General features: G+C 36.9%; 3 protein-coding genes across 3 annotated transcripts; 1 reads left to right on the top strand and 2 right to left on the bottom strand.

Moving 5' to 3' along the window:
• Window positions 1-291: 291 nt before the first annotated feature.
• GCK72_017852 (uncharacterized protein) lies at window positions 292-1,242 on the bottom strand (the record flags this gene model as incomplete). The annotated part of the gene is made up of 3 exons (XM_053732283.1): window positions 292-483; window positions 873-1,084; window positions 1,137-1,242. The coding sequence occupies 3 exons, from the start codon at window positions 1,240-1,242 to the stop codon at window positions 292-294; spliced, it is 510 nt and encodes a 169-aa protein (XP_053581196.1).
• Window positions 1,243-2,691: 1,449 nt separating this feature from the next.
• GCK72_017851 (uncharacterized protein) lies at window positions 2,692-8,399 on the bottom strand (the record flags this gene model as incomplete). The annotated part of the gene is made up of 7 exons (XM_003112281.2): window positions 2,692-2,810; window positions 2,863-3,061; window positions 3,116-3,625; window positions 3,688-3,801; window positions 5,864-6,003; window positions 6,054-6,123; window positions 8,133-8,399. 7 exons carry the CDS (start codon window positions 8,397-8,399, stop codon window positions 2,692-2,694), a joined length of 1,419 nt encoding a protein of 472 aa, XP_003112329.1.
• GCK72_017850 (uncharacterized protein) lies at window positions 8,159-8,579 on the top strand (the record flags this gene model as incomplete). Its single annotated transcript, XM_053732282.1, has 2 exons — window positions 8,159-8,330; window positions 8,551-8,579. The coding sequence occupies 2 exons, from the start codon at window positions 8,159-8,161 to the stop codon at window positions 8,577-8,579; spliced, it is 201 nt and encodes a 66-aa protein (XP_053581195.1).
• Between the last annotated feature and the right edge of the window lie 6,586 nt (window positions 8,580-15,165).

Here is a 15,165-nt window from a genome sequence, read left to right as displayed (position 1 = left end):
TTAATGTATTTCTTGGATCTTTCCCGATGAGGTAAATATTTCATGATTGAAAAAATGGTTATGTGACATTGGAAGGTTGGAGAAGGAGAGGAGAACTGAATTTGATTGACAAAAATACAAATTACCAGTGCTGAGAGGGTGATGGTTTGGGAGAGGACAAGAAAGTTATTGAAAGCGTTGAATGAAGTTTGCAAAAAATGACATTAAAAAAAACGATTTTAGAAATTGAAAATTTGAGGCAAATGTGGATTTGACGAAAAAACTAAGTTGATCGGGAAAAATAAAGTCATTTCAAGGAACTCTAGTCAGAACAATAGCATTTTTTTCCAACTTTTGAACGAATTTTATTCCGAATCTTGGTCCTCGAAGTGTCATCGCTTTTCTGTTTTCTTCATCCATAAAAGTAGTGGAATCGTTTGGAAACCAGTCATCACTCACGCCTACAACAGCCAAATATTGGAAATTGTCATGTTGAAAGTAGTGCTGAAATTATGTGCATGAGTGTGTGTCTCGCTCTAACTCGGCCCCCACTGGACCAATTTTTCCCGAGTTTTAACTAGGTGATGAGAAATTCCTGTGATATTAAGTCTTCTATTTTTTACCCAAAAGCGCTGCATAAACAATCGATATTGTGAGACAATCAATGAGGCCGTGGCACACTCACAAAGTTGACCATTTTCAATTGTCTCATTCTTTATGGTGGCTTGGGTTAAAAATTTGATTCTCAAGTATTTCGGTAGTTGTCATTTTCTAAGCAGAAATATAGCAGTTAACGGGAATAAATTTATGTTGTCTTGAGATGTTTGATATGTTGTTCGGCTTTGAAATCCAACTTGCTATTATCTAGTTGAAAGTTGGATGGGCTTACAAACCTGCACGAGTTGATTCACTTCATAAAAGGTTAGTTCAACCTGCCATAGATTTACTTTCGGAATATTCCAGAATGACTCCATATAAGTCCGAAAACGTGGTAAACTTCTGAACCAAACTTCTCTAGCTTTAACCATCTGTGGAAGATTTACAATTCGATCAAGAGAAGCATCTACAGATCCATGATTATCAAGCTCAATAGTTTTCAAATATCCTGAAAAGTCATAAATATTATCAAATTATGTATATTTGAAAAAAAAACTAACCTGGTTTGAGAAATGGCAAGAAACACGTAACTTCATCTTGGTTTCCACGATAACGAATGGTGAAATCTTCAACGAGTACTTGTCGATCCAAAGATGCCAACATCATTTTTGAAAGCGCGGAAACTAGGTATATCTGATCCTCAATGACTTGCTCAACTATAGGAAATTCCCAAAGTACTGTAATGTAATTAGAAAATTATAGATTTTGACCCTGGTTCATGAAGACCAGAAGAATGGATACTGAAATTCGTACGTAGTGAAATACCCATTCTTCCAACAATAAGTTAATATAAAACAATTTGTGATTAAAACAATTCTGAGTTTTGGAAACAAGTCTGTAACATAACCATCGAGGAATCAGATCATGATCACGTGCCAAAGATAGAATTGCATTCATAATCGAAAACTGTCAATGTCGTTTTTCGGAAAACCATCTTGATATAATCATTTTTGGAAAACTTACAAGACACAATCATTCTCTTCACTCGGAGATTCTTGTTTTGAAAAATCCCTCCCAGTTTGCTCATGGTCTCTTCAATTGTTTTCTCGTCTACCTTGTAGAATAAAAATACCAAGAATGCTTCTTTCAACGCATTGTAAATGTGATTAGGGAAATTGTATTGAATTTGTGATCCGGCGAAATCTTGCCAAATTTTAATGGAAAACAGATCGGTTGATATTTTCAAAACGTCGATATATAGTGACATAATGCCTTCTAGTTTTCCGATTCGCTTAGAACAGGCTTGTAGAGACATCCTATATAATCAAACATTATTCTCGCTCAATAAAGCTAGAAATATCCTACCTAGTACCATAATCGAAAAATTGGAATAGGTGTCTTGCTGCAACATACGGTAGATCACAGAAGAAGTGCATTTTCAAGATGCGAAATAAGTCTCTTCAATCGATTGATATTTGCAAGAAACAACAAGAAATATTAAGGACCTTACACAAGGTATTGATTTAAGAAGGTAGTGGGTGAAAGGTTCGTACTATTTGGCAATGCAAACACACCAAACAATGAGGTGTGATCCCTCCGAGTCTCTTCAAGTCAGTCTTACAAGTTCACTCGAAAATTTCAGTAAAAATTTGTCCAGTTTCAGCGAGAGCCGCATCACTTCATTTCTATCGACTTGTTTTACAAATAATTCAATGTATTCCTTTTCCGGTGAGGTAAATATTTCATGATTGAAAAAATAAGTGGTAATGTGACATTGGAAGGTTGGAAAAAAGAGAGTAGAACTGAATTGGATTGACAAAAATAGAAAATTACCAGTGTTGAGAGGGTGATGGTTCCGGGGGGACAATGATAGAAAGTGCAGGATAGTTGAATGAAATTGTATCAGTTATCACAAGAGTTGGGATCAATAGGAGAAAAAAGGAATTTCAGAAGCTAAAAAGTGAAAACTAATGAGAATTCGGGGGAAAAACTGGCTGGGATCAAAAGATATGAAAACGTGTGGGATAGTGAACATGGAAAAAAGTGGTGTTACGGGGGAGAACTATGTAAATTCAGTGATGCTCTTTGAGGAGCTGAAATTAGAAACATATGTATCTAAAGTGGGCGGAGATCTGCATCCGGGAGTGGTTGAATCGGGGTCGGAGTGGAAACAAAGTTCATCGTTGGCTGGCCTGAAGGCGTTAACCCGGTGTTTGAGGCAAGGAAGTCACTTCCTGAAAAATGGAGAAAAATGAGAAAATCCGTGTAATAATTTCTGAAACATACCATCTGCTCCTCCTCCAATAAATAGGCCTCCTTGCGCTCCTTGCGGTGTTTGATAGTGCTCTCCATTGAAACGGAAAATTCTTCCAGGAGTTGTTATTGGATGATTGACAGGAGTTCGAGAAAGCATCGGAAGTGTCGACGGGCGTTCCACGTCTTCTGCCAACGAAGCAAGTGTTCGATCCATTTCGATTTTTGGAATCTGAAAAAACTAAAAGGCAATGCGAAAAATTGAACGGGGAGTTTTTTTCCAAACCTTTAGCTCGGGTTCCACGAAAATGTTTTCTGATCGATTGATGATTGGGATGGATACAGAGTGTGAAACTGGAATCGAAGTTATAACTTGCATTCCAGCAGAACTTGTACTCGCAGGCAATGGAGGTGGTGGCATCAAGTTGTGACTCCGATCCTTGGGTTGTTGGATACAGGAAATCGGAGGGAGTTGTAACTGATCAATTGATGGCTTGTAGTCCTCAATTGGTGAGTGTTGTTCTGATGAAGAGGATGAGTGACCGGATTTCACAGAATAGGGAACAGAGTCCGCTCTTGGTGGTTGAACCCTCAATTGGTGATGGAGATGATGATGTTGTGGTGGTGGTTGGGATGGTTGAGGGATTGTCAGATGACGCATTTGATTCATTCTCTCTTCTGGACTCAGTTTACAGTCGTGAGTTTCCAGATAGTTTTTGAGACTGTTTAGTTTGTTCCGGATATCGTTCGCCTCTGCCGTCTTCTTCTCATTGAGATGCTTGAATCCGTTCACTTGCTGAAATAACATTGAAATTCTATGAGTCATATTTTATTATAGTCATTTTTTTAAATCCTTACATCTTGCAACTCTTTCATCAAATCGATTCTTCTCTGTCGACACCGGGCGGCTGCTTCCTTGTTCCTCTGACGTCGTTTCAGCTTCTTATCATCATCATCATCGTCCATATTATCCTGCAATCCTCGAAATCTTAGCTCCCAGTTTCAATTTTTCTCTTTTGATTACTCAAAAGATTATCCATTTCTTATTCTCAAGTGGCTCCATCTCATTTCCCTCTCGCTTCTTTCTCTCTGGCTAGGCGAGGCTTTTAGGTCAAGACTGTAAAGGTGAGGGGCGCGTGTGTTGGGTGTACGATAAAGAAGAAGAGATGTAGATACAATATTGCGTGATGACTAACATATTTACTTTGCATAGTGTACCTGTGGGTGGGTTGGGATAGGCGATAGAAAAGAGAAGAAGAGACTGGGTCTCTAAAAACTGAAGAAGAAGTGTGAAAGAGTATTTGGTGTGAAGATTGTTTAATTTGATACAAATATGAAATATGAAAAGTTTGTATTATTCCATAGTTTTCCAATGGTACAAAAATGGACGCAAATTGGAATAACTTGAGTGTGAAATTTCGATTCAAAAAGAGAGTCTGAAAACTTTTTCTCAAGCAACTATCAAGTTTGACATTGAGTTATGGAGTTTATAATGATTATATCGTCTCTCTTCTTATTTACAAATAAAATACAAGTCTAAATCTCAATTTTCTTATTTTACAACCTTTTGTGCAGAATTTCCCTAGAATATTACAGTTCGGGTAAATCGAGTGAAGTCAAAACAAAATTTATCGGTGTTTCTGAAGTCACCATTTTCCCTGAACTGTAACTCTTTAAGAAGACATTCTACAATGATTTAGTCAACTACTGTCGAAAAAATAAAGTTTCGACAAGGATTTCAAAAAAAAATTTCGCGGGCTGGAACAAGCAAGCGCATAAAGTTCTGGGCGGAGCTTAAATCTGCAAGCGGCGCGGTTCTTAATTTGAAAAAAACAACTGAAATTAGAAATGCGGATATTGCAGTTTAAGCTCCGCCCAGAACTTTATGCGCTTGCGTGTTCCAGCCCGCGAAATTTTTTTTTGAAATCCTTGTCGAAACTTTATTTTTTCGACAGTACAAAATTGTAAATCTAGATTAGTCCAAGATTGTCAGTTAAAAATTAATACTATTTGACTGCTTTGTTCAGAAATTGACATTATCAAACTTTTAGGATTTCAGCTTTCTGTGTCGTGTCCCTCTTTCCATGTTTGTATTCTAGAAAATTCTGAAGACTTGAAAGTCACGAAACTTCAAACAACGACCACCATAATAGGCAGATAAAAGTAACATCCTTTTGATCTAACCGCTACCGTAATCCCACTAAAACTTTGATGTTAATCTACAGTATCCCTTTTCTTCCACTCCGTTTTCTCTCTTATTTTAATTTGTTATCAGTACACGTAAAGATGACTCACTACTCACTTTCAGCAAATAGCCAACACGTTTTTCTAGCCTTTTAGGTTCTTTTTTCAGATTCAAGAGCCCCATCTTACCACAAAGTATGCAGTATCATCTCGGTACTGCCACGTCATCTTTCCCAATTCTTCTCAAGAAATACCATTGGCGCCAAAACAATAATAGAAAACGAATAGTAGAGAGTTTCCAGTGAGTCAGAAATTGAATGACTAGCTTTGTTGATGATGAAATTGGGAATAGAGAGACAGTGAAACGGGGTGTTTAGAGAGAAGTGACAGTATGAGTCAAATGAACGAAAAATGAAAATTGAGTGAGTCATTGAAAAGAGGAGTTGAAGGTGTTGCCATGAACATACACACTCGAATCTCCACCCACTTTTTAGTCTCAACCTCTTGTTTTTTCGATTGGCGGGTTCCCGTTGGCTTCCCATTCGTCTGTTACTACTGTTTCCATTTATCTATTCGCCCAATTGTGCTTGTCTACTGTAGAAACTTCCCTATGCTTTATATTGTTTTTCAAAGATCTCATCATGCTTTCTAATTTTCTTATCAAGCCCTCTTTCTTAAATTTGATTATGTAGTTTGATCCCTTGAACTCAAAAGCGCAGCTACAGTCCCTTACAGTACTCTTGTGCTCTTTTTATCAGATTTAGAGTCCGAACCATTTGAAAATAAGAAATTTCAGTTTTTTAACCCTTCAACTAGCCTCTTCAAAACGGTCCATCGTTTTGAAGCTCACCTCCTCCTTTGGTTTTCTACCAGCCGACGATTTCTTGCCCGTACTGTATTGTACCATAGGCGAAGACGATGTCGCCGCGTAAAAGTCCGGGAACGAGGAACGGTTATAGAGTTGGTTTGTGGGGATTCCTGGGATCTGACCTGTAAATTTTAAAATTATGAGTTTTGAATTGAACTTTCGAATTACTTACCGAACGGATGCGGCGTGAGCGGCGAGCTGATGTTCGGCGTAAGAGGAGATGAGAGGTCACTTGGGGGAAACTGAAAAGATTTCAAAATCAATCGATAATTGGAAACTATTCCTTGTATTTTTGTGTCTTATACTCCCAATTTTTTTCCTAAATTCCATCAATCCAAATCTATTTCCAGTGTGCTTACTTCATAAAAGTTCCTAAAACCATCGTTATAATGGGCTCCATCGTACACCCATGACGTTTCTTGATGAGTCATTTCAGTGATGACGTGGCACTACACCAGTTCCACTTCTAGAGAGAGGTGAGCAATGACTCTTGAGTATTATGATAAGGATTTAGATGAATAAAAGGAACGGCAAGTGATGATGATGATAAAGATGATGATGATGAAGTGTGTATAAGGATAGTGAGAATAGAGAAAAGAACAACTCCGCCCATTCTGGAGAACAGACGAGTGAAAAGGTACGGTATTTGTTTGACGATTGACTATAGGACTAAAGGCGGACTGAGGAAAGAAAAAACGGTATCGAGGTGGTTTATGACCGACGACACTTCAGAAACGATAATTTTTTTAGCTGAGGAAATTAGAAAAAGTGGGAAAAGGGGGATGGTTGTGTACGAATTGGCACTAAGAATGACAGGGTTTAAAATAGAAATAACCATAACTTTTGGTTCTTTTGACCTAAATTTCTGGCTGCGAATATCTTGTGATTATATGATAAAAGGGGAGATGTCAATTAGCTGCTTCAGGGAATTTCATTAGCTAATTGAGTCGTTTTCATTTCGAAAAAATAAATTCGTGTGATGTTTTCATTTTACAACTGATATGTTGAAAATAAAACTAGAAAGTGATCTTCGATTAGTTTGAAGTAGTTTCATGAAAAAATAGATAATGCTGAAATCATGAGGATTCCGAATCTGTTTCCAAATTTAGCTTCAGATCAAAATAAATAAATATACATGGTTCTTAAGATCAAAGTTAAAGAGTCAGATAGTCGAAATGGTGAGTATTTCATTTAAAACGTAGAAGATAGATTCAGAATCCTCAGTTTCTTATTCTGAGACCACCTGGCCAAGAAATTGCAAAAAGATAGTTTAGAAAAGAGAAGAAAAGCTAACAAGTGCGATGTAAGGGGTGTCAAGAAATTAATCTTTTCTTATCAAGGTCAATATCTTCTCTTGCAATTCGCGAATCGTTTTGCTAGTTTTTGCGAGACAAGAACAGTAGCGTTTAGAGATGTTCCGAGGGATCTAAAGGGTTCAACTTTTCTTTTTTTGCTTGCAATACCAAAATTCGGATTATTTTCAGAATCGAACTCAAGAGATGCACACGGAAACAATCTTTGGGGATTAGTCGGTACTCGAAAGGTGAGGAGGAAGAAGAAGAACACATAAGTAACAAATGGAGGGATAGATTACTGTAGAAGTGTGTACACACATACACATAGACGTCGGCAACTTCTTTTAGGATCCTTTTCACCTATCCTTATGCTTTTAATCTCAAATCAAACATATTCCGGAGTGAGCTCTCCGGAAAGATGGCTGGTAGGAAGGGAGAGTCTTCTAAAAGTTTGAGAATGGGGTTGGTTACTCTCAGTGAGCAAGATTAAAAAGATCAGAAAAGAAGAATTTAAACTCATAAGCGACTTTTCGGGTGGTAATCGGGAGATTAGAAGGGGGATTTCGACTATAAAGTGGAGGGTAAAGAGGTTTATCCATTAAGGAAATCAAGTAGAATCATTGAGCACATTTTTGCATTTTCCAGAGGATAAAGCTAACTTTCATTAATTGTTTTGTAGGTGTTCTTAAAGACTAGTGGTATAAATTGTCCGTTCTTTTTTTTTGGAGTGTTTCAGTTAAAAAGCTGGATTCCTTTTCCCACTTTCATTTTTACCCAAAGATCGAACGAATTAGTTGTTGGCATACTAGAATCCCATACTCACACTAATTCAATTTTCGAGCCCCTCATTTTCTAATGAACCCATGCGGACGGGTCCCTTGATACTTTCAAACACATGATTAGTTTGATATAGAAGTTGGAGTAAACAGGTAATTAGAGTAGTCTCTGTCTCATACCTGCAAGAAGTCAGTCCCCAAAAACAATGGAAATCCATATCCATGTGTTGGGTAATACGGAGTACAAGGAGTTATTGGGGACGAGTCGTTCTGTTGATGTTGATTATTCAGATGATGATGTTGTCTTGGCGGAACTATCACCGACGTCGGATGACCTTGATTCGCCGGAGTTCTCGGCGCGCCCAACTCAAAATAGTGGTTAGTTTCGGAGCCAGAACCACCAGAGCTCGTCGTGGTGCTAGTCGTCGACGATGGTTGTTCGAACATTCCACTTTCTTATATACAGCAGAGAGGTGCTGACACACGATCGGGGCCAAACACAGGAGGTGAGTAACCGAGAATAGCGAATAGAAGTGAGAAAAAAGAAGGGGGAAGAAGGAGAAAAAAGGATTCTGATTCACGAAGATGACTCTTCCAGGTGATGATTGTGGTGATGGTGAAGAATGATGTAGAGTCAAGGGACCAGGTAGATTGGGTGTGTAACAAATGCTTGTTGGGTGGTGAATGTTTGAGAGAGAAGGGAAGAAGAAAAGACGGTCGAGCAGCAGCAGCCTACCGCCGCGTACCGTGCGCAAGTCCCGCCCACTTTTAGGGACGACGCCAAATTTGAATTGTCAAAGGGTGCCACCGCCAATGATATCACCACGGGGAGATGATGACTAGTGCACCTCTGGGTGGGAAGAGAAAAGTGCAAGTTAGAGAACTCGAATCTTTGAAAAAAGTCCGGGGGACTCTATGTATACGGTATCTTTGCAATATATAGAAACAGAAAAAAAGAGCCATTGGGTGTCTCTCTGTGTTTGGAAGATGTTGATGATGAGTCAGCAGCATCGAAGAAGAAATGGGAAACAAAAATGGTATTGTTTGGGATGGAGAACCGGAGACGTTGTCGTCGGTCTTCTATTATTGTTCGGAAAATGCCAACATATATATTTTCTTTGCGAGGTAGAATCAAAGTGTTTCAGACTTTTTCTATTATAGATTTTATTATTTCAGAAGTTTGATTCTCCATTCCCAACCGTACCAAAGAATTCATAATCCATCGGAATGCCACCATCAGGTATGTAATTTTGTTGACCCAGAGCAACATTTAAATGTGTATTTTTCTATGACTATTTGAGTTGATAAATGTAGAGAAAATTGATTTGAACTTTCTAATGATTTTGTTTTGAGAATAAAAGTTTGAATGGTTCGCCTCTAATTATGCATTTAATTTTAATGCTCAAGTATTTAAGCACAGACCGTTTCATAGCTGGTACGAAATAGAATTTATCAGTTTGTGAGCTCAAAATTGCACAGATTTTGATGCAAATGGCTCTTTATTAGGTCTCAACCGGGATGTTTCAGTCCAACTTCTCGATGTGTAGTTTGAGTTTGACTGAAGTCAAGGCTCATTCGTTTGAATCGTACCGATTCTATACGGATTCTGATCAGGACATTTTATATTTCCAAAGATTTGAATTCAAATCTGAACTCTCTGAGATTCGAAATTTCTCCTCAAAATCCTTCTAGAATCCTTATTCGCTTATTCCATTTATGAGCCTCTCCCATCCACCCAATTTCAAATTCTCTCCCTATTATACCCAGCTTTCTACCCTTCTTTCCTCTCCGTCCCGATCACCTCTCGACAACTTCCATAGAAAATAGCATACCAATCAGTGGAGACCCAGACAATGCACTTTTCTCATTTTCCTTTCCCTTTTCTTCTTCTTCTTCTTTCTTGAATGACGTGATTGCGGTGTGTGCGCACCACCGCCACCGGTGCCAAAAGAACCAAAAAATGGAAGACAACGGGAATTTGAATTTTTGGAACGTGCGGAACGAAAAAGGAGAGAGAAATGAGAAGTAGGACAAGGAAAAAGAGAACGAAAGCTTGTACTTTTTGGATACAGGTGTTTTCTAGGATTGGATAACATTTCTTCAGGAAATTTGAGAGAATTTTTGTGAACGAGGGAAGAACTATTTAGCAGGAGATTACCTATTTATTGAGTTCTTGTTAGATTGCGATACTGTACATGAACATAAAATTTTACGATCTTCCTGGGATATGTCCCCTTGAGACCGGTGGTAGCTAGACAAACTAAATGTTATTCCTGACTCGCCCACCTACAGTACTTCTCAAATTCTAGTTCCAGGTCTATTATATATTTTCGCTTAACTTTTATCCTTGGAGACTTCTTCCTCTCCATTTACAAGTAAACACGTGGGTTATACATATTACGCACTTCTACATTATTACGTAACTTGCAATCCATTATTCAGAGAACTCCGTCGTCAGATTCCGTAATGAAATCTTGGAGAATTGAGTTATCGAGTAAAAGACAACTAGGTGACTTTCATTGGAAACATTTCTGGGTGTTAGGAAATGGCGGAGCATAAGTTTTGAGCACGATTTGATTACGGGAAAAGGTTAAAATTAGAAAGCAAGAGTTTCTAGTGAGTCTGGAATCTTGAGAAGGAAGAGTAACAAAGTGCTAGAGCATCAGGATACATCAGGAGGAACTTATTTAGAAATAAAACAATTCATACAATAAGATATTTTAGACTTTTGATTCATGTTGAGTACTAGTACTATCCTTCAAATGGGTGCCGAGTTACAAACAATATGAATTCACGGACTACTGTACCCGAATCTCCGAACGATCTCCTTGAAATGCACCCAAAAAGTTTTCGAAAATCGGGTGGTAAGTTATTCTAATTCTTTTTGTTTTCTAGGGTTTTCAGCCTATCTTTAATAGTTAACCTCTATATGAAAGTCTATGACTGTCTACAAGTCTGCCAACTTACCTCATGTTTCCCGAAACTCGTAATAAAACTTAGTAGTGTGGCGTTCATTGGAATACTATTCTCTTTGATAATGATGATAATAATAATAGTAATGGATGAATGCTTGAGGGGAGGTATAACTCTATTTTTCAGTGAAAAAAAACGAACTCGGGGTGAGGTGACGCCTCTTTTGGCTCTCAAGTCTCCCGTGAGACACACATCTAGATAGAGACAGAGTTATTCCTTCTGCTCATTGTGCTTGGGTACGTGTAAAGCCTGTGGAGCTAGCTCACGCCCTTTTTGAGTTGTTATACTGAAAATACAAAGTAGAAGAAGAAGATGAGAATATCTGTAGTTCTCGGTTTCAGCGAACACAAAAGAGAAAGCGAAACGGGAAAGTTGAGAAAGGGAAAGAGGAGCCAAAAATTGAGATTTTTGGGTTAGAAAGGATTCAAATGATTGAGTAAATCTAGCTAAGATCAAACCTAGTTTCTATCGGAATTTAAGAAAAGTCCAGCTACATTTCGATGGGGTGCATTCGCAACTTCTCAGCTCGGATGGTACAATCTCAAAAAAGAATTCGTTTTTAACTTTCTAATACCAACCAATCTGACCTCCGAGTTAACTTTCCAGTTTTTTTGTTACTCTTCAATCATAGTTTTATTGATAACTGCACTCTCAAAACTTCAAAAAACCCTTCACAAGATTCTCAGAATTCTAATACTTCCTAATGTACTTTAAGCGTCTAGATATACTTAAAACATTGATCATAATTTACTGAAACGATCACAAATCCATCGAAACAGATATCTTCTCAGAAAATCGAAGTGAAGATGTCCTTTCTTGTTGAGCCACGTCACATCACGGCCTAGATTCCATTCAAGTGTTACTAATGAGCATCCAACTGATATGGTGTATGATTTCAGAGTTTGTTTTTTACTTGTCCTCTCATTAACACAATCTTTTTAGTACAACTATATACATATTTGTCAGCACTTTGTTTCTCTCATTAGGTACTTTTTACTTCTGCACAGATTTCAGAGAATAAGAACTTACCTATTTTGTTGATGGAATGTTTTTCTTAATTTCCAGCAATAATGCACAGCAGATGGTTTCGTATCCTGTCTCCTATTATTGATGTAGTGCTGGAATAAGAAAAGAAAAAAATATATTTAAAGAAGGGGGGAAATGAGAAAGAAAAGCCAATAAGATGGACAAAAATGAAAGGATATTTGGCAGAGGAGATTAATGTCAAAAGTAGAAAAGAGCCATGTGAAAAAAGAGAAAAATAGAGGAAAAGAGAAACGTTGAAATCATAAGAATCAAATATAATTGAGAGAAGAGGAAGAGGTGAAAACAACAAGAAAACGGGGAGAGGTTGTTTGTCAAAATAGGAAACTAATGAAGTTGAAATCAAACGAGCAAAATATCAAAATTTAGTATAGTTTGGTGAGATGAAAGGGGATGTGGTTTTAGGGAAATTAGGGAAAGAATAATATGAGGACTTCTAGGAAGAAGCAGTCTGAAACTGTTTCTTTGATGTATTTTCTTGATGCATTTTCAGATAAAAAATAATGAAAGAAGCCTAATTATCGTGAAAAAACAAGATTCAATTTTGTTTAAATGTATTTCAAGCACGATCTAAACTTCGCGAACACCACCTTCTGACTTGTGAATTTCTGCCAAAATTTTGACTCAAATCGATCTTTTTCTAAACGTGCTATAAGTATTTTTTTTTCATCTTTTCAAATACATGAACCTGGAATTTTTTTTGGAAAAACTCGATCCGTTTTCCGATTTTGAATGTCCCTGTCTTGCTAATAACAGAAAGATTCAGACGAGTAGAAAATTGCAGAATTTTTTATTTAAAAAACTTACAATTACTTCCAAGTGCTGTTATAGAAAATGGTGACTGATCCTTATTTGTAAGAGTGGTCTTCCCAAACTGAATCACGAAAAACTACAAAAAATATAAGAAAATGAAAAATACGAGAGATGAATCACTTTCTTGAGGATCACCAAATCCTAACCAATCCTCACTTATCCCCAGATAAATAATAATTTCAGATTTTCAGATCGTTTTGAGGTTATCAGGAGGAACAGATACGGAAAGGAAGAAGTAAAAAGAAGACGTTGAGGAAGATCAGAATGCATTTTATTGTTTGCTTTCAGAAGGCAAACATGCAAAAATAAGTACGAATCATAAAAGAATCAGAGGGAATTCAGTTATGACATTTCTTCTCTTTTTCCTTATTTTTCTATTCAGAACTTGGGTTGTTCGAATGTTCTTAAAAAGACAGTTTTGATTGATAAGGGAAGGAGAGTAGAAGTTATAAAATTCAATTTTTACCAGTCGATCCAGAAAAAATCTAGATCTTCATTTTTGTAACTTATAACTTTTTGGTAGTTCTGCAATTTCTGTTTTTAATTGACTACAAATTGGATTTTTATAACAAAATGAAACATTGTAGATCTAGATTTCAATGTAGTAAATCTCAAAATTTTGAAAATTTTGGACAATCCGTAACATCGTAAAACCTCTCAAACTCAGAATTCTATCAATGAAAAGTCTCCAGACCAATTCCCTCTCTCTCAAAGCCGTAAAGGTAACCTCCATGCAAGTATTTTATGACACGACCAGTTTTTTTGGGACAAAATGTACTTTATCGTCTGTGAGGTCTTTTGAACTTGATCGCTTCGTGATAGAGTGAGGAAAATTAATTTCGGATTTGAACGATAGAGACAGGAAGTAGAGGTAGAGAGAGAATACACATAATTCACATTTGACGTGGCAAATCGTTCGACTAAAAACTGAAGGATATGGAGGGATTTGTAGGGAGAGAAGAGCTGTGTTTATGCGTCTTGTCTGCTTTTTCGTCGTCTTCGTCGCGGAAAAATAACATATGTTCTGATTAATGAGTCATTCACAAAACTGAGCTTTTTCTCTCTGTTTCTCGCCTCACGTCTTCTCATTTTTCTTCTTTTTTTTACTTATTTTTTTTCACACATACAATTTTTGGACGAGACGAAAAACAGAATGATTTTGACCATAGTTTTTGAGCGGAGATGAGAAAAAGTAAATGAGAAGATGAAGGTAATAAAGAATTGTATCGAGATATAAAGACAGAAGCTCGATAGCGAAAAATCTTTTATTTTGATGACTAATCTCTCGAAAGTAGTGCTTGTTATTACCAGGAAAAGGACTAATCCACAAAAAGTAGAATAAATATCTAGTTTGAAAATTCGAAAAGAAATTATATCCATCACTTCCTGGTAGACTGGAATTCGAGAGTTCACTAAAACAAAAAAGTATTCCCAGAATTTAGATGAACTTGACTGGAATTTCAATAAACTTTGAAAACTTTCTTTCTTTGTGAAAATATTTTTCCAGATTTAGACAAAATTTCAATAAATGAAATGATTGAATAGGTTCGAAAAATGTACCAGATAATCAAAATTTCAGTTTTGCTACAATTTATCATTATTATTGTATTAATGAGGAAGAAGCCTTTCCATCTATTTCTCAAGGCCCATAATCCAAGGGTACATCGAAAAAGGGTACATCTATGAAAAATTTGATCATAGGGTACATTGAATCGAAGGGTACAGTGGATCTTAGGGTACATCGAGTAGCTATGATCATGGGGTACATCCATAGGGTTATCATAGGGTACATCGAGTCAAAATTTTTATAAAATTTCAGAAGTCTCACAGTTTTCATCAATTTCTGATAAAAACTTTACAGACATAGTTCGAGGAACATATTACTGCTGTTTTCAGAGGAATGATATACATATAAATTACTCTAATAACCATTTGCAAGATGATCATGTTGGAGTTTCTATAATTGATTCGAGCATTGTCTTAATTGCTAAATCTTATTATGTCATCCCTCTGAGAACAACAGTAATATGTTCCTCGAACTAAGTGTGTAAAGTTTTTTTTCAAAATTTGATGAAAACTGTGAGACTTCTGAAATTTCATGAAAATTCTGACTCGATGTACCCTATGATAACCCTATGGATGTACCCCATGATCATAGCTCCTCGATGTACCCTAAGATTCACTGTACCCTTCGATTAAATGTACCCTATGATCACGATGTACCCTTTTTCGATGTACCCTTGGATTATGGGCCATTTCTCAATGAAGCGAACTTCAAATCCAAGAGAAAAAAACAGTAGCTGCATCTGAGCCAACTGCCGAAAAATAATTATTTTTATACTTTTGAGGTGACAATTAGCAAATAAAGAGTTCAATTGAAGAC

The sequence above is a fragment of the Caenorhabditis remanei genome, chromosome V (genome assembly GCF_010183535.1).
Source record: "Caenorhabditis remanei strain PX506 chromosome V, whole genome shotgun sequence".
Taxonomy (NCBI): Eukaryota; Metazoa; Nematoda; class Chromadorea; order Rhabditida; family Rhabditidae; genus Caenorhabditis; species Caenorhabditis remanei.
The sequence above is the reverse complement of the archived record's forward strand: the minus strand, read 5'-3'. Positions and strand labels throughout refer to the sequence as shown.